Raw genomic sequence first — 25555 nt, 5'->3', positions numbered from 1 at the left:
TGAGACAGCCTGTCCTCGGTCTATGGAGTATGTATCTCTCTGAATAAATTCACTTTTACTCAGTTGTGGCTCGCTCTTAATTCTTTCCTTTGTGACATCAAAGACCCACACTTGGAGGGGAACATCCCTAGGACTCAACCAAGACCTGGGACATGGCCATCCTCTCTCACCCTACTTTTTCCTGTATCAACGGTAAAGTGTTTATAGAGTATATATTTATTGCCACAGGAAGCCATTTGAGAGCTGCAAAGGACTTTTGTGATCGTTTTTTTCTTGAAGACTAGTAAGGCCACCGTATAGAAAATAGATTTTACACAGCAAGAATGAAACTATGGAGGTTAGGAGGCTGTAACAGTCATTCGGGTGAGAGATGGTTGTGGCTTTGATTAAGGTAGTAGTAGTGATGAAAAAAATGGATGGATTTGGTAAAGTTTTAAAAATATACAATACATAATTTGCTGGTAGACTGGGACGGGGGGAGTGTTGGCAAAGAAGGGAATCAGTAAGTCCTAGAATTTTCGTTGGTGCAATTACGTGGATGGTTTCATCAGTTTTGAGGGAGAAGAGCAAGTTGGGAGACATGGTGGCAGGAATCCAGAGTTCTGTTTGGGACATGTTAACTTTGAGATACATACTAGGCACCTAAGTGAATATGTCAACAAAGCAGAACTGGGTTTCAGGGGAGAAGTAAGGACTGCTCGATTTTATGCATTTGGGCATCATTAGCATATTAATAGTACTTATAGCCACAGGACTGCTACCTCCAAGAATGTCATGCAGTGTCTCTTTTAATCTTGATTAACAACTTAAGGTAGATATTTTCTTTTTATATCGATAGTTAGCTTCTTTTTATATCTGAGCAACTCCAGTGATCAGAGATATATGTGCTGAAAGTCAAGCAGCTACCGAATGAGGTCTGGATTCAAGTCCATTTGATAAAGAGTTCTTGTTCCTTCCACTACACCAGGTTGTTTTATTGAAGCATTCATTAGAATATGTGAATTTCTGACTGAAGGATTTTTAATTTTTTGAATAACGGTTTTCTTTAAAAGGTCTGTCTAGTCTTGAAAGAATGAAGCTAATTCAGAATCTAATTCAAGCTTATAAATTCATTGGTCTTCTCTATCCCTATGCAACTTCCCTGTGGCAGGTGCCATTAACAGTTCCTTTTTTTCTTTAACTTAACTCCTTTGGCTTGTGGGATATGACTCCCTTTTTTCCTTCTTTCTCATATCTTGATTACCTTTTCTTCACTAATCCTTAACTACACCTGTTATGCAGGGATTTTTAGGCTTCTTTCTTCAATTTGCACATTCCCCTTTTACATTTTTTGTCACTGCTTCAAATACTAAATATATCCTTATGGCCCTCACATTTTTAGCTTCTACTTTAGACATTTCTCCCTAGCTCTAGTAGACCAGGTCCAAAGATTTCTGAAAGGAATTAGACTAAAGTCCCCCTCACTTCGCTATGAGACTGAAGAGGAGTGACGTGTAGGGCCTGTGATGATCTCATGTGTACTTTTATTTAGCATTTCCTTTACGTATAAGCACTTACATATTGGCTGCTCTTACAGTTTGAAATCTAGAGAGGCAGGCAGTGAGTGATTCACGAAGAGTGGTTTAGGATGGCATGAAGCCAACCCCGTGAACATTAAGAAGTCCTTGGCCACAGGAACATAATGTGCAAAGGCAGAACCAGTAGTTCTTCAAAGAGATTTAACGAATATTCCTTGGAGTGTATCAGTTTGGCCGAATATTAAAAAGGAAATGGAAAGAGAATCCCACTATGGAAGGAGAAAAGCTGGGAACCGAAAAGGCATTTGAACAGAATGTTGCACTGCAGCACGTCTTGAAGAGAGCAAGGTGCTAATTACGGCGAGGGAAGAGAATGAACACACTTATATATTAAATATATTATATTTAAAATATATTAAATATATTAAAAACCAGAAGCGGGACACGTTAAAAACCCAGTATTTGTTAAGAATCCATGGTAAAGTAAACACCTCACCCCTAGCCGGCTCCAGCGGAGTGTCCTCACAGTCCGGCGCGCGGCGCACCGCCCAGGTCGCCCCGCCCCTTCCCCCAGCAGCCCCTCCGCGGAGCCTCGTGCACGTGCGCGGCGGATCCCAGCCCCTCCGCCCTGTCGGCCAATGAGAAATGTATTCGTAATTCCCCGCCGCCCGGCCACACGTCACGTGATCGCGTCTCCCCGCCCTCTCACCCCGCGGCCTCTGGTTCTGAGAAGATGGCGAAGGTCTCAGAGCTTTACGATGTCACTTGGGAAGGTAACTGCGGGCGGGGCGGGCGCGGAAAAACCAAAAGCGCTGGGAAGCGGCTCGGTAGTACTTGCTGCTTTCGGAAAGCTGGATTCTCCGGTCTCTTCGGCACTGAACCGGCCGACCTGAGGTGGTGGCTGAGGTAGAGGTTGAGGCTGACGCCTCTCTTGGCCCGCCACTGACTGGAATCTGCGGTGTTCTCCACCGCTTGTGCTCATCGGTAGACTGACTTCCCTACCTCCGCCGTCAGTCTAGCGGCCCAGGCCAGCTTCCATTATGAAGCCGCAGGGCCCTGGAGCTGGAGCTGTCTTACATTTCCTGTGGCTGCTGGGCGGCGCGGAGGAGGCAGGATAGTTGCTTGAAGCGTCTTTGCAGCGAGGAAATACGGGGCCTGTAAAGGCCTTTAAAGTGCTGTGTTAAGAGTTACAACTCTGCAGTAAAAGTGTGTAGAGAACCCGTACACAAGTCTGATTCTTCTACATGCCAGTTTACATTTCGTTCTCGCTCTAAAACTGGGTTTCTAATTTCTCCCCTTTTAAATTATTCCGTGACTCACTTCCCCTCAAAACACAGTTACACACACAACACAATTTCATTCTTACTCCCTACCAGTAATTCCTTTTCTAAAGTGGTAAAGAACCTCTTATCTTGGCCATGTGCTCAAGAGTGGACTTCATTCCTCATTCTAGGTTAATCTGAGGTGGAGTATGTTCTTTAAATTTGGAAGCACCCCCAAATTGGACCTATTCTGTAAGAGGGATTTTTCCTTTCGTAAAAACTTTAGTGGAAGGCATGCATGCTTAAGAGAAGAGCCTTGAGTTTCTCTAAGGCACGAAATTTGTGTAATTGAAATTTATATTTCTAATATTTTTGACAGTAGACTTCAGTAGCTTATTTGTTCGAATGTTTAAACAATGGCCTGATAACACGTGGACAAAAATTATATTGTCAGTTTGATGGTGAATAAATCTCTCCAGTATTATACGAAGTTGCAGACACTTATGGGAAAAGGTAAATTCTTTTAAACTGGAACTGAATTCAGCGATTTATAAGTTTTGTGACCTCTAGCACACTGTGAACCGCAGTGTTCCTACCTCTTTTGGGGGAATCCGTTATATTAAAAGTATTAAGTTCTCAGTGCTAGATCTTGGATATGTCAGATTAAGTAACACACAGCCCCTACCTTCACAGAATTCACAGTCTAATGGAGAAAGACGGACTTGTAAATACAAAGTTTTAAAAGGTTTGTGTCAGGATATATTCCTTCAGTAGATGTGTGGCTGCCATTTTTAATGCTTTTGAAAATATTTTGAATATTTCATGCTTTTTAGAAAGTGCTAGTTTGAAGGTATGTCGAGAAGGTAGGTTTCTTAGATGATAATATCAGGTATAGAATCTTAGTTACAAGTGTAACTGCCAAGAAACAAGGTGATTTAAGTAACTTGGACCTTCCCCTGTGGGCATTCTAAAAATGGGTGACATACTAGATTTAGAATAATAAACAAATAATAACTACTTTACAAATTTATTGAGAAACAAAAGAGAAGGCTTATGTTAAAGTGCTTTCAAACTGTTAAGTACTGTCTAAAATGGTGATCTGGCTCCTGCCTGTGTCTCCAACTTTATCTTAAGCTACTCTCCCCTTACTCTATGAGCTTTTGTTAAATTCCTTAAATGTTCAGTGCTCGTTTTGTCTTTGGACAGGACACAAACTACTCCTTCTGCTAGGAGTGTTCTTCCCTCCTTGCTCCTCTCTTCCCATTATACTTCATCATTTCTCAGAATTCCCCTCAAAGGTCACATACTTCAGAGCCTTCCTTGACCACTCTACCTCCACCCATCTTCCATCTCTCCACTAAAATAAAAAAAAAAAAAAAAAAGGAAAAATATACAACAAAACAAATAAGGAACAAGCTTACCTCTGGTCCATTAACTATGTGTCCTCATATTTATTGTACTTACCTAATTGTGTGAAGTTTTGAAATTTTATCTCTCCTAGAATGGAGGGAGGGACTAGACCTGTCTTGTTTTAGTGTGTGACATATTGAAGGAACTCAATAATCTGCTGAATAAATAATGGAATTGAAGATGAACCTTAACAAATAGTCACAAAAATTATAAGTCATATTTTTTAGTGTTAGAATAATTTTAGTATCTTAGACTTAGGCAATTCACTTAACACATAGGATATAGTTTGCTCCTTTGTAATTAATGTAATTAATGAGTAGAATTAAAATTCTATTTTAGGGGACTTTTAAGAAAAGAATATTGTAGATTTTTCTTTCAGAGATTTATAGTAACAGAGGGTGATGGGAAGACTCAGGGATAGTTTTTTATTTAGATTTTCTTGGAGGAGGTAGTGTAAGTTGGACCTGTGTCCTTTAAGAATTTTGTTATTTGACACAACATTGTAAAATGACTATAATTTAATTTTAAAAAGTTAAAACAAAGAATTTTGTTGAATAACATCATAAATTAAAGTCATGGAAGTGGTTATTTTAAAGAGTAGTGTAATTCTTGTAATAGGAAAATGTAACACTTTTGTAAAAGACCTATACACGAAGTCTAACACTCCTACAGTCTCTGTTGGTCTCTGTAAAAAGTAGATACATGGTTTATTTATTCATCCAGTTGGAAGTTATTGATGTTTATTATATAGAGAAGTTATTACCTAAGAGTTTAATTTCCACTTTTTCGATGAGAACGTTAAAGTGCAAAGTGTTAATTAACCAATATCACACAGCTAGAAAATGGCAGAGCTGGAATTTGAACTCAAGCAGTTTGAGTTTTGCATCTTCACTCTACACACTATTGCCTTTAGATAGTAGAAAAGAAGACTGAAGAAGGTAAAAATGTAAAACTATGGAAGTTTTAAAACACAAGGAAAACCTTTGTATAATGAAAAGTATTGTGAGGTAAAATTGAAGTGTATGTAACACTTTGAATGTATATTTGAGGGAGTCATAACAATATATAGATAATACATTTATTTTATATCTTACTTTAAAAATGTCTTGAAGTACATATTATACACAGTTGGATTTTCTTTTAAAATTTAAAGCTTGAGTAAATGGGGAAATATTTTGGGTGAAAGGGCTTGTTGTTTTCCCCAGTTAGCTTTTAGAAAAAGTGCTTTCCTCCTAATTTTCCCTCGTCTGTTGGGTGATCCTTCAGGTTTTTTGGGGGGAGGGTGGGGTGGATCTCTGTGAGTAGTCTCTGACAGAGAAGCATGTTCCCCAACCCTGTTGTGGGTAAGTTACATAAATGAAGAATTAACTTGAGCTCCATTTTGCGATGCCCTGAAGAAACTGCTTTTCTTTCTCTCTTCTCCTCCCCCTAATCTAGGTGGGATGGGCAATTTTCCTGCCCCTGATGTACTCCTCAGCACATCAGATGCTTTCATCCCTCTCCCAGAGTTTATGCTCTTTGCTGTAAACTTTATCTAACAAACACCCTGATCCTTAGAGTTCATATATCACAAATATATTCGTGTATCACAGATATCTTCTTTAACCCTTTCTGCCTGCCATGTGGAATTATTCTCCCCCTCACCTTGCTTTCTTAGTACCTGAACATACCAGTGTCTTAGCTTTTATCACATTATTTTGTTGTTTACAGTTTTTCTGCTAACTTGTCAACTTCTTAAGCACAAGGGGCAATTCTTTTTTTATCTTTTATGTTTCTAGCATGTGCTATAGAAGTAATACATTAATATATTTTTGAGTGATTAAGTAGAAGTCATGGGGGACATATCAATAGTTTTAAAAGTGAGAGATTTTCCAGCATTTACCTTGATTATGAATAAGTAGGAGACTGATGGAAAATTGAATACTGTTGGCAAATGAAAAGTTTGACAAAAAAGGAGATAGGACCAGTTTTTCTTTTTTAGTTTCTCATTTATGGGCAGAAAATCTACTGTTTCTTAAAGGGCATTGCAGAGAATTCCTATTCTGAAGCAAGTTAAGAATTTATCTAATAGAGTAAGAAGTAATTCATGAATTCAAACAGCATATTTTATTTATTTGTCTGGGCTAGCATTTCTTAATTTGTGTGTTTGGATATGAGCAGTGTTATGGAACACATCTGTAAAACTAAATGGTTTATATTCTCAAGGCTTTTCTCCCTATTTTAAAATATCTGCGAGATTGACAGAGAATGTGAACTTAGTGTAACTATGGTTTAGGGAATGTGGTTTGAATGAGTTGTGAGAACCCAAGTTGTGGATCTAAAGATAACATGTATGTTACATTGTGATATAAGTTATATATACATATTTGGTTTTCATCCCCAGTTCCTGGCACAGAGATCCCAAACCCTTGTAATTTCCTGAGATAGAGTTGATAGGAACATCTTCTATTAAAATATTTGGTCTTAGTCCTAGGTTCCAAACAGAAGATCTTCTAAGATTTCTAGCAGTGAGTGTCTTTTTGTATGCTAATGAATAACTGGCAGCTGGATAGTTTCAGGAAGGAAAGACCAAGGCTTGATTGAAGGGTTGGAACTTTCAGCCCACCCCTTGACCTCCTTGGAGGGGAGAGGATCTGGAGATTGACTTAATAACCAATGACTGGAGATGTAATCAGTTATGCCTATGGAATGAAACCGCCATAAAACCCCCTAAACTGCAGGGTTTGGAGAGCTTGTATGTTGGTAAACACATCAAGGTGCTGGGATAGTGATTCACCCAGGGAGAATGTGGAAGCTCCTCTACCCTCCCTTCCCCAACACTTTGCCCTATGAATCTCTTCCATTTGGCTGTTTCAGTTGTAGAAAGAACTACTGACTATAAGGAGTTGCTTAGAACTATGGGTGTCCCTGACTTGTATTGGTGTCTGAAGTGGGAGTAGTCTTGGAGACTGAGCCCTTAACCTGTGAGGTATGAATAACCTACTTTTTTGTTTGCCTGCTCAATTCCTCTTCAATCTTTAATATTCAGCTCAAGGTTACTTCCTGTGCAGAGTGAGAGTCAAGCTGATTTTTAGGTTTCAGTAGAAGGAATTAACTATATGTTAATTTGTAATGATTTTTTAAGACTTTTTTTTTTTTTTTTTGTAAATTCAGTTAGGGTCTGTTTTCTTCTTACGAGGATTTTTGCTGTCTTTTGTAGACTTCAAACTGTCGGGATTTAGATAATACATATAAAAGTAGTGGAAATCTTGTGTGCTTCTCTTATAGTCTTTAGAAGCTAGTGTATTGCTTAACTCACCTGTTCAACAATAAGTTAATTCAGCTGTTTAAATCTATGCAACATTTATGTCAATAGAAGGAAGAAGGTAGTACTTCAGATGAGTATATAAGATTTTCAGAGGTAGGACTAAGAAAACTATGTAATTGGTGAAATGGACAGTTTATTCTATCTTAACTGTATAAAACGGGAATCTATTACTGGATTATGTACTTTCCCCCCCAGTTGCTATTTCTGCTGTTACCAAAATACTGTTCTTTAAAACTCCAGAGTTCCCTGTTGTATTATAATATATAAAGCTGTTCTCTTGACTTGTTTGTTTGCTAGTGTTTTGGGCCTTCCTTTACATTATTCATTTTATTCTTTACTGCACATATAATCAAAAGATTTCCTTCGTTCTGATTTTTTCTGCTATTTCCTTGCATAGTTGTGTATCTTTATATTTTATGTGGACTACTGTAGTCATGTTGTTCTTAAGGGAGTTTTGTGATGAATATTCCTTCAGTGCTGATAGCCTAGTATGATACCCTGATTATGAAAATTTTATATTATTGAGTCAGTGGGCAAGCTTTAGGAGTACCTTAAATTTGGGGGGATTTCAATATGTAATTTTGGTTTTTTTCCTCAGAAAATAATCCTTAGGTTTTATCAAATTCTGAACATTGTTTATAACCCCAAAAAAGAGAAGGTCCATAGTTGCTTAAAGGGATGAGGCTCTTTGTAGCAGACCCATGCCAGGCATTACTTTTAAAGATAGTTGTAATGTCGGCTGTAATACATTTTTGGTCTTCTAAAGAATCTGTTGCCCTTGTTAAATTGATTTTATGCTTTATGAAATTTGAGATATCATAGATTTTGATATTAGTATGAGTTTCTTATCTTAAAAAGTTGATTTCATCTTGTCAGTTAGACATTAATCAAATATACATGTAATTGCAAGCTTATTTTATTTTTTCAGAAATGCGAGATAAAATGAGAAAATGGAGAGAAGAAAACTCACGAAATAGTGAGCAAATTGTGGAAGTTGGAGAGGAATTAATTAATGAATATGCTTCTAAGCTTGGAGATGATAGTAAGTTTTTAAATTTATTTGTGCTCAGCACGTTTCTCTTATGGCTCTTAGATTTAAAAAAAATCTTTTTGTTATGTTTTTTCTGCTGTTGATATCAATATATCTATCATTTGTTACTTTTTAAAAAACTTCTCAGAATGTCTAAATGATACTTTATTTTGAGGAGGACTTACAATTAGTAGTGAAACTATCAAATTGTCACTTTTGTTTTAAACCTCAGAAAGCTGCAGTCATGGTCTGGTCAAAATGTATTTCAAGATGACGCTTTTAAAACAGTAAAGATATTAAATAATTGGAGTTTGGTTTTTTTTTTTTTTACTTTATAAGATATTAAAATTTTTTACATTGCTGAAAACCTAAGGATGCTTTCCTTCCTTAATTCCAGATAAAATACAAAAAATCAATTTTCAGTTATAAGTAATTGTTCTTTAAAATATCAGAACCAAGTAGAAGTCATTGTCTAGTTTCTGTTGTGAGATTTTTATATTAAATTCAGTTTTTTCTATGTATGTAGTTTGGATCATATATGAACAGGTGATGATTGCGGCCCTGGACTATGGTCGGGATGACTTGGCATTGGTATGGCTGTAAACTAGTTTTATTTTATTTTATTTTTTAAAAATTTTATTTAATTTATTATTTTGGTGGGGAGGGAGGTAATTAGATATTTATTTATTTATTTGTATGGCAGTAATGGGAATTGAACCCGAGACCTCGTGCATGCTAAGAATGTGCTCTATCACTGAGCTATACCCTCGCCCCCACCCCTTGTAAAAAATTTTATATATAATTTGCTTCATGAATTTTGTATAAGCAGTTAAGACTTAGTATATGGCTTGTATTGAATGTTCTCTGTAGCTGGTTTTCAGTGTTACTCTTAAGAGTAGGTGGGACTAACTAGGTACTTTGGGGCACAATATCTTATTTCTTTTTAACAATCCTGAGAAGTAGATATTTAGTATCCCAGTTTTACTGAAGAAGCTAAATTAGTTGGTGAAGGTTATTCACTTAATAGGTAAATTATGCTATATCATGGAGTTAAAAATAAGCATATAGTTTAAAACGACTTTATCTTTTGGGGTGTTAAATGACCTCCAAAGTATATATTGTTAAATATTATTTTGCAATATTTTAAAAGTATATTTAAATTATTAGAAAATTCTAGCATATACAGAACATGACCTAAAGTACTAATGCTAGATATTTAAGTGGGGTCTGACACATTATGGAAGCAATTTTTAATTTCAATTTTAAGTAATTAATTTTAAAAGAAAAGAATGATAACTGTATTTTTGAACATGCATGTGGTAGACACTATACTAAATGCTTTACATCATGCTTTATTTAATCTTCATAATTATTTCTTAATTTGATTTGTATGTGCTATTATCATTATATTCATTATATAAATCAGGAAGCCGTGGTTTCTCTTCTTTTGTTCTATCATTCTGAGTCTTAAACACTACTTCATGTTGCTTTCTCATTTAAGCCGAAAAGAATTACAAAAGTTCTTCATTAGTTAAAGACATTTTTAATCTCTTATGCTTTGGGGCACTAGAATGGGCCATTTTTATCATCCTTAATATTTGTAGCACTTTCAAGACTTTTATAATCTCTCATATGTTGCTGAGAATATAGTAGGTGCACAGTAAATATTTGATTGTTTCTTTAGTTGAGTTGATGGGTGAATTATGGATATCTACTAAAAGGAGGTTGGTACTCCATTGAGACAATGTCTCAATTTTAAGACCTTCAGAGTAGGACATGTGTACTGACAGGGTGATTGATTAGTATATGATTTCAATAGGGCAACGTTAAACAAAATGTTAATAGTATTTGCTAGAGACTTGAGAGTACTACCAAAGAACTTAATTTTTATCAAGAGAATGCCTATGCAATAGTTAGGAAGAAAAAGCCAAGAAGCTATTGTAGATTTTTAAGTGGAGCCTGACACATTATGGAAGCATTTTTTAAGGAGAAGTGATATGGTAGTAGTTTTTGAAGAATTATTAGTGGACCTCGTAATCTGCTCATTTTCCCGCTTAAGAGCTTGGTCAGTTTCTGAGAACTGATTGTTGCCCTCACTGTAATTTCAGTCTTTTTTTCAGCACATATTCATTAATGATTAATTTGACTCATCATTAGATTACATTAATGAAATTATTTAAGAAGACACATTGCAGACTATGTAAGCCATTCCTTGTAGCCCATTTAGTATATGTTACATAATTACTACTCTTCAAGTCTTCTTATCAATTATTTTTTTAGTTTTGTCTTCAGGAGTTGAGAAGACAGTTCCCTGGCAGTCACAGAGTGAAGCGACTGACTGGCATGAGATTTGAAGCCATGGAGAGGTAACTGAATCTTATAAATAGTGTGATCTTGTTTTAAAATGGCAAACGTAGGGCCTACATTTAGATTCTTCTACACCCATGGCAACATCATTAATTGTGCAAGATCTTTTGCTTCTAAACTTCAGAATAGTGTCAGAGTGCTTTTCAGCCGTAAATCCTGCCAGTTACTCTCAGTAAATAGGATTTGATATAAGAGCGTAATCCATTTACCATCTCTGGCTAAGTGAAATGGGATCATGCTTTGGAGTAAGAACTGGCTTCATATCCTGTTTCTAAGGATTTATTAGCTATTGACCTGGCAAATTACATAACTTCTTATGCCTTTTCTGCCTCACACTTCTGTAAAACAAGAGTATTACCAATTTGCCAGGGAGTTAGTAATGATACATGTGTAGTACTCTCACAGGCACTCAAAAGTATAGAAGCTATTATTGTTGTTATTACCTTTTTAATTGAGATATAATTGACATATAACATTGTATTAGTTTCAGGTACCCAACATAATGATTTGATAAATGTGTATATTGTGAAATGATTACCACAATAGTCTTAGTTAACATCCTTTGTCACACATAGTTACAAATTTCTTTTGTCTTATGATGAGAATATTTAGATTTACTCTCAACAACTTTCAAATATACAACACAGTATAGTTAACTGTAGTAAACCATAATGTACATTATATCCCCAGGACTTAATTTATATTATAACAGAAAGTTTACCTTTTGACCACCTTCACCCATTTTACCCATTCCCCATCCTCACCTCTGTTAACCACTAATCTGTTCTCTGTATCCATGAGTTCAGGTTTCTTTTTGATTCCATACGTAAGTGAGTTCATACAATATTTATTTTTCTTTTCCTAACTTATTACACTTAGCATAATGCCCTCAAGGTCTGTACAGGTTGTCATAAATGGCAGAATTTCTTTCCTTTTTCATGGCTGAATAATATTAGATTGTATGTATAATTGACCCTTGAACAACATGGGTTTGAATTGCATGGGTCCTCTTAATACTTGGATTGTTTTTAATAGTAAACACTGCAATGCTACAGTCTGCAGTTGGTTGAATCAGTAGATGTAGAACCTTCACTACAGAAGGGCCATGTGTATGAAGGGCTTATTTTGAGTTATGTGTGGATTTTCAAATTGTGGAGGTTTGGTGCTCCTAGCCCCCAAATTGTTCAAGGGTCAACTGTATATAGAACAAACTTCTTTGTCCATTTATCTGTCAATAGACACTTAGGTTGTTTCCATGTCGTGGTTATTGTTAAGATTCTGCAATGAACATGGAGGTTCAAATATCTCTTCAAGAAAATTTTTTTTTTTTTTTTTTTGGTTAAATACATGTGGAATTGACTGAATCAAATGGTAGTTGTGTTTTAGTTTTTCCAGGAAACTAAATACTGCTTTTGACAGTGGCTGTGCCAGTTTATATTCCCAACAACAGTGCACAAGGGTTCCCTTTTCTCTACATCCTCATCAACACTTGGTATGCTTTGTCTTTTTGATAGGAGCCATTCTAACAGATATGAGGTGATATCACATTGTAGTTTTGATTTTCACTTTTTCCTGATGTTAGTGATGTTGAGCACCTTTTCATGTACTTGTTGGCTGTTTGTATGTCTTCTTAAGAAGAATGTATTTTCAGTTCCTCTGCCCCTTTTTACTTGGATTGTTTGGTTTTTCACTATTGAATTGTATGAGTTCTTACACTATTTTGAATATTAACCTCTTATCATGTGTGAGATTTGAAAACACTTTTCCCATTCTATAAGTTGTCTTTTCATTTTGTTGACAGTTTCCTTTGTTGTGCAGCAGATTTTTAGTTTGATGTAGTTCAACTTGTTTATTTTTTCTTTTGTTGACTCTGCTCTTGGTGTCAAATACAAAAAATCATCACCAAGACCCATGTCTTGGAGCTTATCCTCCATGTTCTAGGTTTTTTATGGTTTCAGGTCTTCTGTTTAGGTCTTTAATCTATTTTGAGTTGTATTTTTGTATGGTATGAAGATAGAGGTCCAGTTTTTTCATTCTGGCTATCCAATTTTCCCAACACTATTTATCTTCTACCTCTTGTATATTCTTAGCTCTTTTGTCATAAATTAATTGACCATATAAGTGTGGGTTTATGTCTGGGCTCTCTCTTCTGTCCCACTGATCTGTGTATCTGTTTTTATGCCAGTACCATACTGTTTTGATTACTATAGCTTTGTAATATAGTCTGAAATCAGGGTGCCTGATCCCTCCTGCTTTGTTCTTCTTACTCAACATTACTTTGGCTATTTGGGGTCTTTTTTGATTCCATACAGATTTTAGGATTATTTGTTCTGTTTCTGTGAAAAGTGCCATTGGAATTTTGATTAGAATTACACCAAATCTGTACATTGCTTTGGGAAGTAGGTACATTTTACCAATATTAATCCTTCCAGCTTTTTCAAGGGCAGTGATGAGTCTGTGGAGCCATCCCAGGAGCCAGTGCTGTTATATCCCCTTCTCTTCCACTTCTTGTTGCAAGCAATAAAGGCCATTCATACTGTAAAAACAAACAAACAAACACAAACAAACAAACCTACCTACCTTTTAATTCATGAGTATGGGATATCTTCCTATTTATTTGTGTCTTTCATTTCTTTCATCAGTGTCTTACAGGATTTTCAGCTCTTTGGTTAAATTTATTTTTAGGTATTTTGTTCTTTTTGATGCAGTTATAAATGGGATTGTTTTCTTAATTTCTCTATAGATTCTTTTTAGTGTTTTGAAACACAACCCTTTTTTTTACATATTGATTTTGTATATTACAACTTTACTGAATTTGCTTATAAGTTGTAACAGTTTTCATGGTGTCCTTTGCACCAGTAAGCTTTGATTGTCTATACTGACCTGTCTAGCAATTTGGGGGGCAGTGGTTTGCCCTATAACTTTAATTCTCTGATGGATCTAAGAAGAGTAGTTGGTTTGTTCAGCTTTTTTTCTTGTGAGTGTGGGAGTGATGACTTACAAGGTCTTTACGTGCCAGACCAGAAACCAGAAATCTTGAGTATCTTTTCATGCAGTTATTGGCCATTTATATATCTTCTTTAGAGAAATGTCTGTTCATATTCTTTGTCTATTTTTAAATTGGGTTATTTTACTTGTTTATGTCTTTTTTATTATTAGTTATAAGAGTTCTTTATAGTCAAGATACCAGTCTTTTATCGTAGTCAAGATACAAGTGTTTTATCAAGTATATGATTTGCAAAAATCCTACATTATGTGGGTTGTCTTTCACTTGCATAATAATGTCTTTTGATTACAAAAGGTTTTGATTTTTTTAAATGAAGTCCAGTTCAATTTTTCTTTTGTTACTTGTACTTCTGGTGGTGGTTCTAGAAACCATTGCCTAACCCAGGGTCACAAAGATTACGCTTCTTTTTTCCTAAGAGTTTTATAGTTTTAGTTTTTACATTTAGGTTTTTGACCCATTTTGAGTTAGTATTTTTTATGATGTGAGGTAGATGTACAACTTTATTCTATCTTATGTGGATATCCAGTTGTCTCAGCATCATTTGTTGAAAAGACTGTTTTCCCCATTTAATTGGCTTGAACATCCTTGTTGAACATTAGTTGGATGTAAATGTGAAGGTTTATTTCTGGGCTTTCAGTTCTGTTGCATTCTTCTTTATGGTTATCATTTACCACACTGTATTGACATTGTAGGTTTATAGTAAGTTCTAAAACTGGGAAGTGTGAACCTTCAACTTTGTTCCTTTTTTTCCCCCAATACTACTTGGTCTATTCCGAGTTCCTTAAATTTACATATTAATTTTAGAGTCAACTTGTTACTTCTTAACGTTTTTAATTTGGTGTTTTAAGTGAAACAGGATTAACTTGTATGTCAGTTGTGGTAGCTTGTTTTCAAGCAGGATGTATTGATACAGTTTTTCTTAAGCCCTTTATTTCTTGGCTTTTGGCTTAAGTGTTTGTGTATATTGTAATATTTTTGGATCTTTTCTGTTAGTAAGCCAAGGACATGGTTAAATAAAAACAAATAAAATAGTATTATTATAGGTTAGCAGAAAATATTTTTGAATTAGAGGACAGAATGGAAGAAATCTGCAAAGGATTGCTCCTGAATTAATGTTCTACTCTAATACCACTTTTTGTTTTATTTCAAGTAGTATGAATTCCTGGATCATTCTTACAATGTGTGACTAGCAAAACAACATCCCAGAGTTGAAAATGAATGATTTTTTAAATTATCTTTTGTATTAACTTAGGTTTCTAAGAAACCTATTGGACTTTAATTTCTTTAAGCCTTTATTCTTTAATTAAAACTCACATCATCATTTTACCTAGTTAAGTTTTGCTGTTTTTTTCTGAAGGAGTGGTTATTATGTGTTTTTGTTATACAGGACCATTAACCATTGGTTCACATAACATGATTGTGTGAATTAGAATTATTTGTGGCATTTAAAAAAATATAGTTGCTCAGTCCTCACCTTACTGAGATCAGCCTGTTAGGCATGTAATATAGAATAGACAGGTAGATTTGAGAAGGATGCTGACTAAAGGTAACTTTTTGTCGATCTTCAGTGTATTAGGATTCTGTAGAGAAACAGAACCAATGGGATATTGTTATATATGTGTGTGTGTGTGTTTAGGTACACACTTATTTATTATGAAGCAACTATGGAGGCTGAGAAGTCCCAGGATCTGCTATCAGTGACCTAGTAAAACTAGTGCTGTAATTCAGTCTGAGTCCAGGTCTGAAGGCCTGAGAACCAAGAGAGCCTATGGTGTACATCCCAGCCTAAGGCGGAAAATGAAATGAGATGTCCCTGCTCCAGCAGTGAGAGGCAGTAAAAAGAGGTGAATTCCTTCTTCTACCTTTGTTCTATTCAGGACCTCAAGGGATTGATGGTGCCTACCCACACTGGAGAAGGCAATCTGTTTTACTGAGTCCACTGATTGAAATGCTAATTTCATCTGGAAACACACTCAGACATAACTAGAAATAATATTTAATCTGAGTACCCAATGGCCAGTCAAGTTGACACATGAAATTAATCACCACACCAAATTTTTACATAAATTCCTACTTTTCATTACACTATAACTTAAACATGTTCAAATATAAAACTAGGTATTAGTGCCTTATGTGTATAGTTTTCATACAACTATAAAAACACAATGTATGTTTTCTAATAAAAAAACAAAAAAAATACTAGAAAATACTAAAATTCAAATTATCATTATATTAATGAAATGAGTGGTTTCCTGTTTTTCTCTGTCATTTCTAATATATTTCCTAGAGGTTATGTAGTTGGGAGAAGATTCCCAATTGATTCTTATGTGTAACTATGTCTTGTGAGAACCCTGTTCTATAGCATTAATTTTGCCTTTGTATATTTTATTGTTTTGTTTTATTACTATTTAATGATTTTATTTTCTGTTTCCCCATATAATTGCAGGTTCTTATGAGGCTAGCATCCTAGTATATTACCACGTATTTGATGTTCAAACTAATACTCTTTTTTTGAACTATTGCTAAGTCTGATTGACTCGTACAGTGTAGTGATGCTTTCTGGCCTTTGTGTGGTATGGACACATTTGCACAAATTAAGTTTGCTTTTTTCTCAGTAGTTTGCTGCTGTTAAAATATTCTTAACCTGTTGGTATGATTGCAATCACAAAAACAGGCTTGGGCACTAACATTGTAGGGCAGTATTTCATTAGAAGATGTGTCATCATGATACATAGAAAATTCATGTGTTGAATGTTATTAAGAGAAAAACTTAAAATTAAAAAATTATCAAAGGGAACTTATGAATAGATCAGAAGAATGTTATCTGTTGTTCCTAGTTTTAGAAACCTTGTTATAAATGTTTTAAACATTATTTTTTTGCTTTCTCTAAAGATCTATATCTGGGAGTGGAGAAATTGATTGGAAGGGAGTTGGAGGTTAAGGATGTGGTTAGGAAGGAATTTCAGAATCACTTAGCTATTTCCTTGCACCCCAAATAAGATGACCATATATAGAAGTATACGATTACATAAAATTCGTTGTATGATTTTTGATGTATCCCTTTCTTTGGTTCTCTGTCACATACTGTTAATTTTGATTTCTTAGTTATATTTTGCCATATTTGATTATTTTTTCATTTGATAACTTTGTTAACTGTTTTCTTTATGAGATTGTAATCCAGCAATGAATTGAACTTCAGCTCAACTAAGAAAAGCTGTCATAAATATTCATTAAAGGAGAATTAATATATAGATCATTTCCTTATGAATGTATTTGTTAAAATTAAACTTTTTTTGATGCTTTATTAGCTGTAATTCTACGTATAACTAGGACCACAAAGATATTTCTTTGTCGCTGCTAATTTTTAACTTCCTATTTAGATCAGATTGAATCAGTATATTTTTGAAGTAAGTTTTCTTAAAAATACTTCATACATGATTTTTTTGCTAAGAAAATGACATCATAGCAAACTAACTTGTTATATGAAGATCAGAAGAGGCTTAGTAACAATTGTAAATGCATATAAAGCCCTGTCAGTTTAACCTTTTTCTTTGTTTACCATTTGTCACTAAATTTTAAGGTAATAATTCTTGGTGTTTCTTTTTCTTTTTAAATAGATACGATGATGCTATACAGCTATATGATCGAATTTTACAAGAAGATCCAACTAATACTGTAAGTTGACTGTCCTGAAGACCATCTAAATTTTATTTTAAAAGGTGAAATTAATTCATTTTGGAAACAATGGAAAATACATATGCAACTAAGTTTTATCTTTTTATTTTAAATATTTCATGATGATTTTAAACTAGATTTAAAACTGTTCAATAAAATTTGACTTATAAGATCTTTTATTAGGATCTGGTTGAAATTTAGAAAGAAAGAATTTTATTTGCTTGCCAAAAAAAAAAAAAAGCCAAACAGAGCTTATTGTTTTTATAATATTTTGAAGTTTATGAAATACTAACTTGTCTTGTTTGGGCAGTTGTATTTTAGTTGTCTTAATAAAAAATGAAAAAAGTCACCTCAGTAATTAGTATATGAAATTCATTAATGAAGTCATTTTGTGTCAAGTTTGCTTTTTTCTGCCTTGTACTTGAATAAGAATATACATATATATAATGTTTTCCTTAAGATAACATCTTTAATTTATCCTGATTTTGAACAAATATTTATATCAGTTTATTGGGCAAAGCATTATTTCAAATATACTTATATAGTATTATTTGTTTTAAGAATACCCTGGGGAAGATTTTTTTTAAACATTGAGAACTTTTAGTGTATTGGCATAATGGCTTCCCTCAGACTTACTTTACTAAAGGAAAAGTTAGAGACTTTATAAAATAGGTAACATATCAGGCATTTTAAAGTTTTCTATTATGTCCGTGCACATATATGTCTGCTGAAACAGAATAAGTATTTTTAGACTTTTTAAACGAAAATCAGTGTTTCATTCCTTTTATAGAAACAGAAATTGTTATATTAACACATAATACAAATACATGAAGGTTTTCCCTTATTTGGCAAGTATATTATTAAAATGCACATTTTTAAAAAGTCCTGTAATATGTGATTGTAGATTATAAGATGCAGAAATGCTTGATAACTGGATATTAGTAATTTGATTCATTTTAAATTATTTATGCTAAGTTTAGAAATTAATTAATATTAAAGTTTACAATTTCTTGGTAGCAATATTCCAGGCATTTATTGGTCATAAATCCCTGCTTACCCCTTTTGTTACTCTGTAGTAATGCATATGTTTTTTGCCGAAATAATAGAGGTTTTTTTTCCCTAGCTTTATTGAGATATACTCAACAAGTAACATTGTGTAAGTTATACAGTGTGGTGATTTGAGATATAGATAGACAGACAGATAAATAGATAGACAGATAGATAGATAGATAGTGAAATGGTTTAGATTTTTGCTTTTAATATAATCCCACCCCAGGGAAATTTTCTCCGGAAACTTCCTAGGTTTTTGTTGTTGTTGTTTTTGTTTTGGGGGTAGATACTTGAGTGGTAAGGATTCATCATTTTGTGAGGCTTCTCAGAATATAGAAAGTTCAGGAAAAGTTTTGACAGAACTGCAAGCTGACCTGTTATTAAAAAAAAAAAAACAGTTAATTTAGATATCCCCAATAAAACAGTTAAAATTGAGAAGTTTTGGATAATTTTTAAATCTGATTTATCCTAATAGCTTGCCATCTGTCTTAATAAAAAAGTTCCTTATAAAAAGCACCATTTTTTATTCCTGAAGATATTTTATGTATTTATTTCAACTGTAAGATTTCACCGTGTCAAAGGTATTCATTTTTTATGCAGCCATATATTGAAAATATGAAATCAGATTTCTGAAAAAGTTGTTTCATGTATTTTTCTCATACCAGGTTAAAAATTACAATAAAAAAGTTACAATAGCTTATAACATTTTTTGGAATTAGAAGTCAGACTTCTAACTTCTGTGTTGGTTTAAGTTGGGCATATTTTTAATAGATTATTTTGCTACTTCAGGGCCTAAGATAATATGTAACTAAGTGTTTTGTCTTTGTAGTACTTTCCATGTTTATGGCTTGATTCCCCTTATAGACTTTGTGTGAGAGGGTAGTAACTAAATCGTTTAATTGTTAGGTAAACATTTCAGAACAAGGTGACTAAATTCAGCTTTGCTAAACGTATTATCCTTTCATTAAATATTATCTTTATCTAATCTTCCCTCGGTCTTTTCTGTCCTTCTGTAAATATTTATTGAGTACCTGTCATGAGCCACCAAAGTGTGAATGTTAACTTAGACACTGTATCTGTTACTATATTCACAGAATGAACTGGTAGACAAAATGGTAGACAATGAGGGAGAAAAACAAAGCCATGTAAGACCTAGAACTAATCAAGTCTTGTAGGGGAAGACTTTACTTATATTAAACAGTTAAATTACTATGTAGAAGACATCACAGTTATATCCATAGTTACAGTTCAGGATTTTATACTTTAGTTCTTTGCATTGTCTAAAAGTGATCATATAACTCTTTCTTTCGTCTTGTGCTTCTGTGTTCCTAGATACCCAGTATAGAAATGAGGTTATTCATTAAAGCTTAAAGGAGCTCTCTTGACCTCTCATGTGCATTCATTATTCTTTCAAAAAACATTTGTTGAGTGCTTGCAGTTCGCTTGGTGCTGGGAACAGAAGGATAAACTAGATACCATCCTTGACTTTGCTTTTAGAGAGACAAGCATGATGTAATGAACAGATTTTGGACTTTGAAGTAGCCTTATTAAAGCCTGACTTTAAATGATTTGCTGCATTATTTTTGAGCCTGTAGGCCTTAGAAGATGAGTATGGCTTAAATGAGACAAAGATGGTGCTCTGGGGGAAGGCATCATATCCCATGAATGGGGTGAATAAGCCTTACCATTATTAAAGTACAAGGGCTGCCTAAGGAAAAAAGAATAAAATGATTAGAATGGAAGTTTTCAAATTTTCCTTTTGGGAGGTTGCTGAAATGGGACATCTCCTCATCTATTTTTAAAAAGTTCTGAAATACTCTTGAAAAAGTAATACATACTCATGTTAAAAATTATAAACAACACAAAAGAGTATACAGTAAAAAATAAATCTTTCTTCCCATCCCTAATCTCAAGTCCTCTGCCACCTAAGCAAACATTGTTAATTTCTTAAGAATTCTTCCGGAACTTTTTTTGCTCTTGCATATAACTGTGTGTGTGTGTGTGTGTGTGTGTGTGTGTGTGTGTGTGTGTGTGTGTGTGTATGTTTTGACGGGGGAGTTGTTGAAACTGCAAATGGTGGCATACCTTACCTAGCAATATCTTTTAAAGGTCATGCTATGTCAGTACATCCTTTGCTTCATCCTTTAAGTAGCTGTGTATTGCATGGATGTATAGTCCCTGTCTTGATGGAAAGCTTTAAGTCCCATTTGGTATCTGATATCTTCTTCCCAGAAACAGTGTTGCAGTGCATGTCATTTGTAGGGTAGTTTCCTAGAAGTGAAATATCTGTGTCAGGAGGTCCATGTATTGTAAAATTTGATGCAAATGTCCCTCCACAAGAGCTTTTTAGCCATCTATACTCATTTCTGTGGTGTAAGAGAATTCTTTCTCTGTATCCTCCCATATGGTATATTATCAACTTTTTCATTTTTAACCTTTGCCAATTTAATTAGTTAAAAGTGTTATCTTGTTAAAATTTGCATTGTGAATGATGTTGAATAGCTTTTAATATGCTTAGAAAGCCATTTATTTTTCTCTGTCTGAACTGCCTCCTTTAACACAGTTTTCACTTGAAATTTCATTTCTGTTCTAGTTGAAGAGAGGGTTTTGGTGGTCTGTACAGTTAACCTCCCCATTCTTCCCCACTGATTTGCCTCTGAGCAAAACTAGGGCTCTAAGGAACAATGTTTTATACCTTTGAGTTGGTTCGTGATACAGAGTGACTGGAAATGCAATAAGAAGGTTTGTATTTGTGAACAACATGGTATGTTACACTTTAGAATTTAAATATTTTTCCCTGTATTATCAATAAGTGAATACAGTTTTTTTAGTCTTTTTTTTTTAAATAGAGGTATAGTTGATTTACAGTATTATGTTAGTTTCAGGTGTACAGCATAGTGATTCAGTTTTTTGCAGATTATACTCCATTATAGGTTATTACAAGATACAGAGTGTAACAGAATCTTAATTTTTATTCTTAGAAAATGGAGAATGAAGTCAAATTTTGATTAGCAAAATTCCACCAGAATTTTTTAGAAATAACTTTGTCAGTAATATGGGAGATGGTTTAAAAGAGGTGGAAAGAGAGAAAATAAGTAATTTGGAGGCTGTTCTGCCTTAAGCTTGAGATTATGGGGGTCTAAACTTGGGGTAAGTGGAATTGGAGGGGTTGGAGGTGGATGAAAGTATATTCTGCAATAATAGCACAAAAACACTGAAAACTTAGACATAAGTGCTATTATAGAATAACTCTCAAGTGTAAAAGTTTTAGTCACCAGTCTCAAAATCAAGTATTGGATTAGGCTCACTGAGTTTTTATTCCTTAGATTACCCCAACATGAGTCAGGTTTTTTTAATTTGCTTGCTTTTAAAATAAAGGTAGGCGTTTTATCCTTTGAAAGCTCTTTGAGGGAAAAATTATGTCCATTACATGGAACAATGCCTAGCAAATGATACATCTTCAATGAATACTTGCTGTCTTTCAGAAGAAAGTACAATAATTCTTGTCTTTTTAGTTGAATTTCATATTTTGGAAAAATCAGATTTTGCCTTGAATGGTCAACTGCCTGTTGTGATACATCAAATATTTGAACTCTTATTGTGGGATTACATATACCTGCCTCTGTGCAAAGGGTGAAGAAACTTTTAGAATGCCACATTTCCCAGGGCCATCGGCATAAGCCTTAGAGGCAAAAGAACCTGGAACTCTGCTTTCCTTCTGTTGCCCGACTGTTTCTGAGTCCCAGCAACTGGGGTGGGGGGGGAGGTTCTAGATTATATTTTGCTGGTAGCCCCTAATCCTTTAATCCTTTTCTGGGTAGTATATCTCTCCCCATATGTCCTGTTTAAGATGTGACATGTCTTTCAGGAAAAATTACTAGCTAGCCCCTTGAACATAATGTTACAGAGGCATGTACAAATTTATGGTCATAAGTACTTTTTGAAGTTTCATACTTTATAATAGAAATTCTGACACCATTATTAAAATCGTTTGTAAAATGTAAGGCAGGTTTTCACTTTTGACTTAAACAGACTTACAAAGATTGATCTAAACAAGAAATTTAGAAAAATTCAGAACATTGAAATATTTTACAAGAAAAAAAGTGCAAGAAAGAAATACAAATGAAAATTGATATTCAAGACAACTTATAACATTTGTCTAATTAATGCTGTTTTGTAAGGCTGTTTTGGCGTATGATTGGTTTAGAATAGACAGCACATATTTAAGGTGTGCAGTTTGTTAGTTTTGACATTTATATATACCTGTGAAACTGTCACCATAATCAAGGAAGTAAACAAAACCATCATCCTCTAAAGTTTTCTTTGCTGCTTTTGATTTTTGTATTCTTATAAATATTCTTGAGCTTTCTTGTGGGATATATGTAAGTTATAATTAAGTTATTGCAGACAGTTTGATCCTTCTGGGTCTTCATTAGACAGGACCTGAACAGTGTTTATACTGGGGCTAATTATTCCCCATTGTATCATCCTGGGTACTCTATCAGTACCCCAGGAGTCATGACATTTTTCCAGTCTGGCTGTAGAAAGAGGCACTACTCCAGCCCTGTGTCAGCTCTGGACACTTTTCTGCTAATCCTGTCTAGTAGTTCTTTCCTTCGCCTTTGGGTGGTTTCCTTATACACGTACTGATCAGTACAAAGCAGAGTACTCAGGGGATCCCTTGAGATTCAAGGGGAATCTCTGTAGAGTCTTTATTCTTTATTTTTATCTCTTCTGCAATACTCTGTCCCATGAACTATAGCCTTTTTGGTCTTCTTGGACTCTGAGCTCCTTCTCGAACTCTTGGAGTCTACTAGGGTTCAACCTGGTTTTCTCTCCTTGCCCAGCACCCTAGAAACTTTCTCATGGCAGTGAGCCAGGGCAATAAAAATAGGGCTTACCTGGTTTATTTCTGTCTCACAGGGATCAACTGTCCTTCTTCACCTGTGCCTTAATAATGTTGGACTGGCAGAATTAGATAATGTATGCCCCAAAGAAATTAGTTGCTTAATTATGTTAATTTATCACTCATGTATTTTCAGAAGGACTTGGAATAAGGCTCACATTTCAAGTCTCATATTCTTTTCAAAGGTTTAAGATTGAGTTACTTTCAGAGCTATACTTTTCCTTTCCTTCTGAATTCTTGGGATAAACTTTGCATTTATTATGGCACTTCTGTTGTTTTACGTAGTGAAATTATTTCAAAAATATTTGAGGCAGACATTGTGGTAGGCTTTTGGCATGAGCCAAATAATCAAGGATATACATTTTTAACACACCTGTCATTTTTTATTACCAAAATGTTATCACTATTATAATAAATATTGCTCTTGGTCTTATTTGTTAAATATAGGCTTATTTAATAAATAAGAGATTTATTAAATCTGATTTTTTTTTTTTTGACTTTTTTGACTTTCAGTTTTTCAAAGCAAAAACGTACCTTTTCCACTACAGGACAGGTAGCTACCTCCTTTGGTCTAAAGAGCACCCCCTCTTTTTTTTTAAATTGAAGTGTAATTGATTTACAGTGTTGTATTAGTTTCTGGTATACAGCATAGTGATTCAGTTATACATACATATTTTTTATTTTTTATATTCTTTTTCATTGTAGGTTATTACAAGCTGTTGAATATAGTTCCTTTGCTATACAGTAAGACCTTGTTGTTTGAGGCCCCATTCATTTTACTTCTACTTGTCTATATCTTATGGAGTATGTGTTACTCATAATTAATAAACTTAACCTAGCCCTAGGTATAGTGTGGTTTTATTGTTTAGCCTTCTGCATTGAATTAAACAGAGATGAAGGGGATGCAAACTTAATAATTCACATAGCACCCTCCTGTCTCTGTTCACTCCAACCTCAAACATATAGTCTTGATTACACACAATGCTACTGTCTCCTGTGCCTTTGCTCCCTGTGTTCCTCCATACAGTTTTCTCCTTTTCTTTCTTACTGTCTACTTGCCCTTTCTGTTTCAGTACAGGTATCACATTTAGGACCCTCTTTGCTTCCTGTCTTTCCACCACTTCCATGTTGCCACATCATCGGAGATCTATCACTTTCTTTTATTTGATGTGTGTTTCTTTCATCAGACTGAGCTCCTGCAAGGAATTATCAGTTCCTTTTTTCAATCCTTATACTTTGATTGTCCTGTGCAGTACCTGGCAAACAATAGATGTTCATTACATATTTGATGAATATATAAATAAATGGCATTGATTTTTATATTTAAATTTAAAAAGCTTTAAAATGCAAGTTCTAATTGTTTTGTCTATTATAAAATATTTCTTTCAGGACCTACATTATTCTTTTGAAAGAATCTTAGGTAGATTTTTCTGTTAAAACCATTTTATTAGAAGCCATATTCGTATAATGACATTCAAGTGGCCACAGTGAGATTATTTTCTAATCTCCATTATCCCTCTATCTCTTACGATACAGATCTCATGAATGAGACAGAGTAAAGGACTTTAGGATGGATAAAGATTAGGATTCCCTGCTGGCTTGTAATTATCAGAATCTGGATGGTTATTTATTTGAATGAAGTGATGCATACATTGTATACATCAAAAGTAAAGCATATGTGATTGTTGGAGGAATGTTTGAATTCCCCAGTGGGATGTCATGGGGTATGTTTATAAACTCCCAATAAGCAGTAGTTCTACAATGGAATTTCACTGGCATTGAGATAATAATTTGCACAGTCAAATTACCTTCTTTACAAAACCCAGGGAATCATGAGGGCCTAATCCTTTATTAATGTCAACCCATAGGCTGCAAGAAAGCGTAAGATTGCCATTCGAAAAGCCCAGGGGAAAAATGTGGAGGCCATTCGGGAACTGAATGAGTATCTGGAACAGTGAGTGTCTTACAAGAGGATTGTGTTTTGTTATTCTGATAAACCTTTTTTAATTAAAATGGAATTTGCA

At 34.3% G+C, this 25555-nt stretch overlaps 1 protein-coding gene and 1 long non-coding RNA gene across 5 annotated transcripts in view; one reads left to right on the top strand and one right to left on the bottom strand.

The window, feature by feature from the left end:
• LOC116148912 (uncharacterized) overlaps window positions 1-2091 on the bottom strand; it is a 97959-nt gene extending 95868 nt beyond the window's left edge. For 2 of the 3 annotated variants that reach the window (XR_010377046.1, XR_010377045.1), the window contains exon 1: window positions 2014-2090. This is a non-coding gene — a long non-coding RNA (uncharacterized LOC116148912). Of the gene's footprint in view, window positions 1-2013 lie in introns of all 3 variants that reach the window. The other variant, XR_004132500.2, reaches the window with a different exon arrangement.
• Window positions 2092-2168: 77 nt separating this feature from the next.
• Window positions 2169-25555, top strand: part of EMC2 (ER membrane protein complex subunit 2) — a 54908-nt gene continuing 31521 nt past the window's right edge. For both annotated transcript variants that reach the window (XM_064476895.1, XM_010985133.2), the window contains exons 1-6: window positions 2169-2290; window positions 8425-8538; window positions 9053-9117; window positions 10807-10892; window positions 17518-17575; window positions 25400-25485. In XM_064476895.1, the coding sequence (XP_064332965.1) occupies window positions 2251-2290; window positions 8425-8538; window positions 9053-9117; window positions 10807-10892; window positions 17518-17575; window positions 25400-25485 (449 nt within the window). In that variant the 5' untranslated portion in view covers window positions 2169-2250. The remainder of the gene's footprint in view (window positions 2291-8424; window positions 8539-9052; window positions 9118-10806; window positions 10893-17517; window positions 17576-25399; window positions 25486-25555) is intronic.

The sequence above is a fragment of the Camelus dromedarius genome, chromosome 20 (assembly GCF_036321535.1).
Source record: "Camelus dromedarius isolate mCamDro1 chromosome 20, mCamDro1.pat, whole genome shotgun sequence".
Taxonomy (NCBI): Eukaryota; Metazoa; Chordata; class Mammalia; order Artiodactyla; family Camelidae; genus Camelus; species Camelus dromedarius.
The sequence above is the reverse complement of the archived record's forward strand: the minus strand, read 5'-3'. Positions and strand labels throughout refer to the sequence as shown.